The sequence below is a fragment of the Phaethon lepturus genome, unplaced genomic scaffold (assembly GCF_000687285.1).
Source record: "Phaethon lepturus isolate BGI_N335 unplaced genomic scaffold, ASM68728v1 scaffold22473, whole genome shotgun sequence".
Taxonomy (NCBI): Eukaryota; Metazoa; Chordata; class Aves; order Phaethontiformes; family Phaethontidae; genus Phaethon; species Phaethon lepturus.
The window spans coordinates 1-592 of NW_010527275.1; the positions used below are offsets into that span (position 1 = coordinate 1).

Sequence of the window (592 nt, forward strand, 5' to 3'; positions counted from 1 at the left end):
AAGGTGCTGGAAAGGGACAAAGAAGCCCACTGGCACCTTACACCTTTGCCTTTCAGTTTGATGAGGTCATTGATGACATCATGCGCCTGGATGACGTTTTGGGCTATATGAACCCCGAAGTCCACATGCCCAACACGGTGAGTCTCCGATGCACCTAAGGAAGAGATCAGACCCTGAGCTGCGAGAGGGAGGGTGGCCTGGGGGTCCTGCACCCCTGGGCTTGCAGGGACGGAGGTGGCCCAGAGGACACCTTTCCTTCTGCCACATCCCCGCAGCAATGCCTGGGTGCCAGCCCAAGCCAGCCTTGTCCCTGGGGCGGGTGTCCCTGGGGACCTGGGGCTGAGGGAAGAGAGGCAGCGAGATCTTCCTTTTGCAACTGCGAGAGCCAGTTCTTCAGCTTCTTTTCCTCTTTAATGACACTTGGGAGCCCTTACAAAAAGCCGGAGAGACCGGAGAGGGGCGCGGGGGGGAACCAAGTGTCCGCTGCGGCATGGGGGGATGTTGGTGCCGGGAGAGGTTTCCTGGCCAGAAGTTCGCTCAGAGCCGCACTGTCTCCCGAGGCATCGGTCAGGTTGGATCCATATGGCAGCCT

At 59.5% G+C, this 592-nt stretch overlaps 1 protein-coding gene across 1 annotated transcript in view; it reads left to right on the plus strand.

Moving 5' to 3' along the window:
• Nucleotides 1-56: 56 nt before the first annotated feature.
• The window catches only part of TFEB (transcription factor EB), a gene marked incomplete at its 5' end in the record, with an annotated part of 3,353 nt that continues 2,817 nt past the window's right edge, over nucleotides 57-592 (plus strand). The window contains one exon of the mRNA XM_010283345.1: nucleotides 57-145. Coding sequence (XP_010281647.1) covers nucleotides 57-145 — 89 coding nt within the window. The remainder of the gene's footprint in view (nucleotides 146-592) is intronic.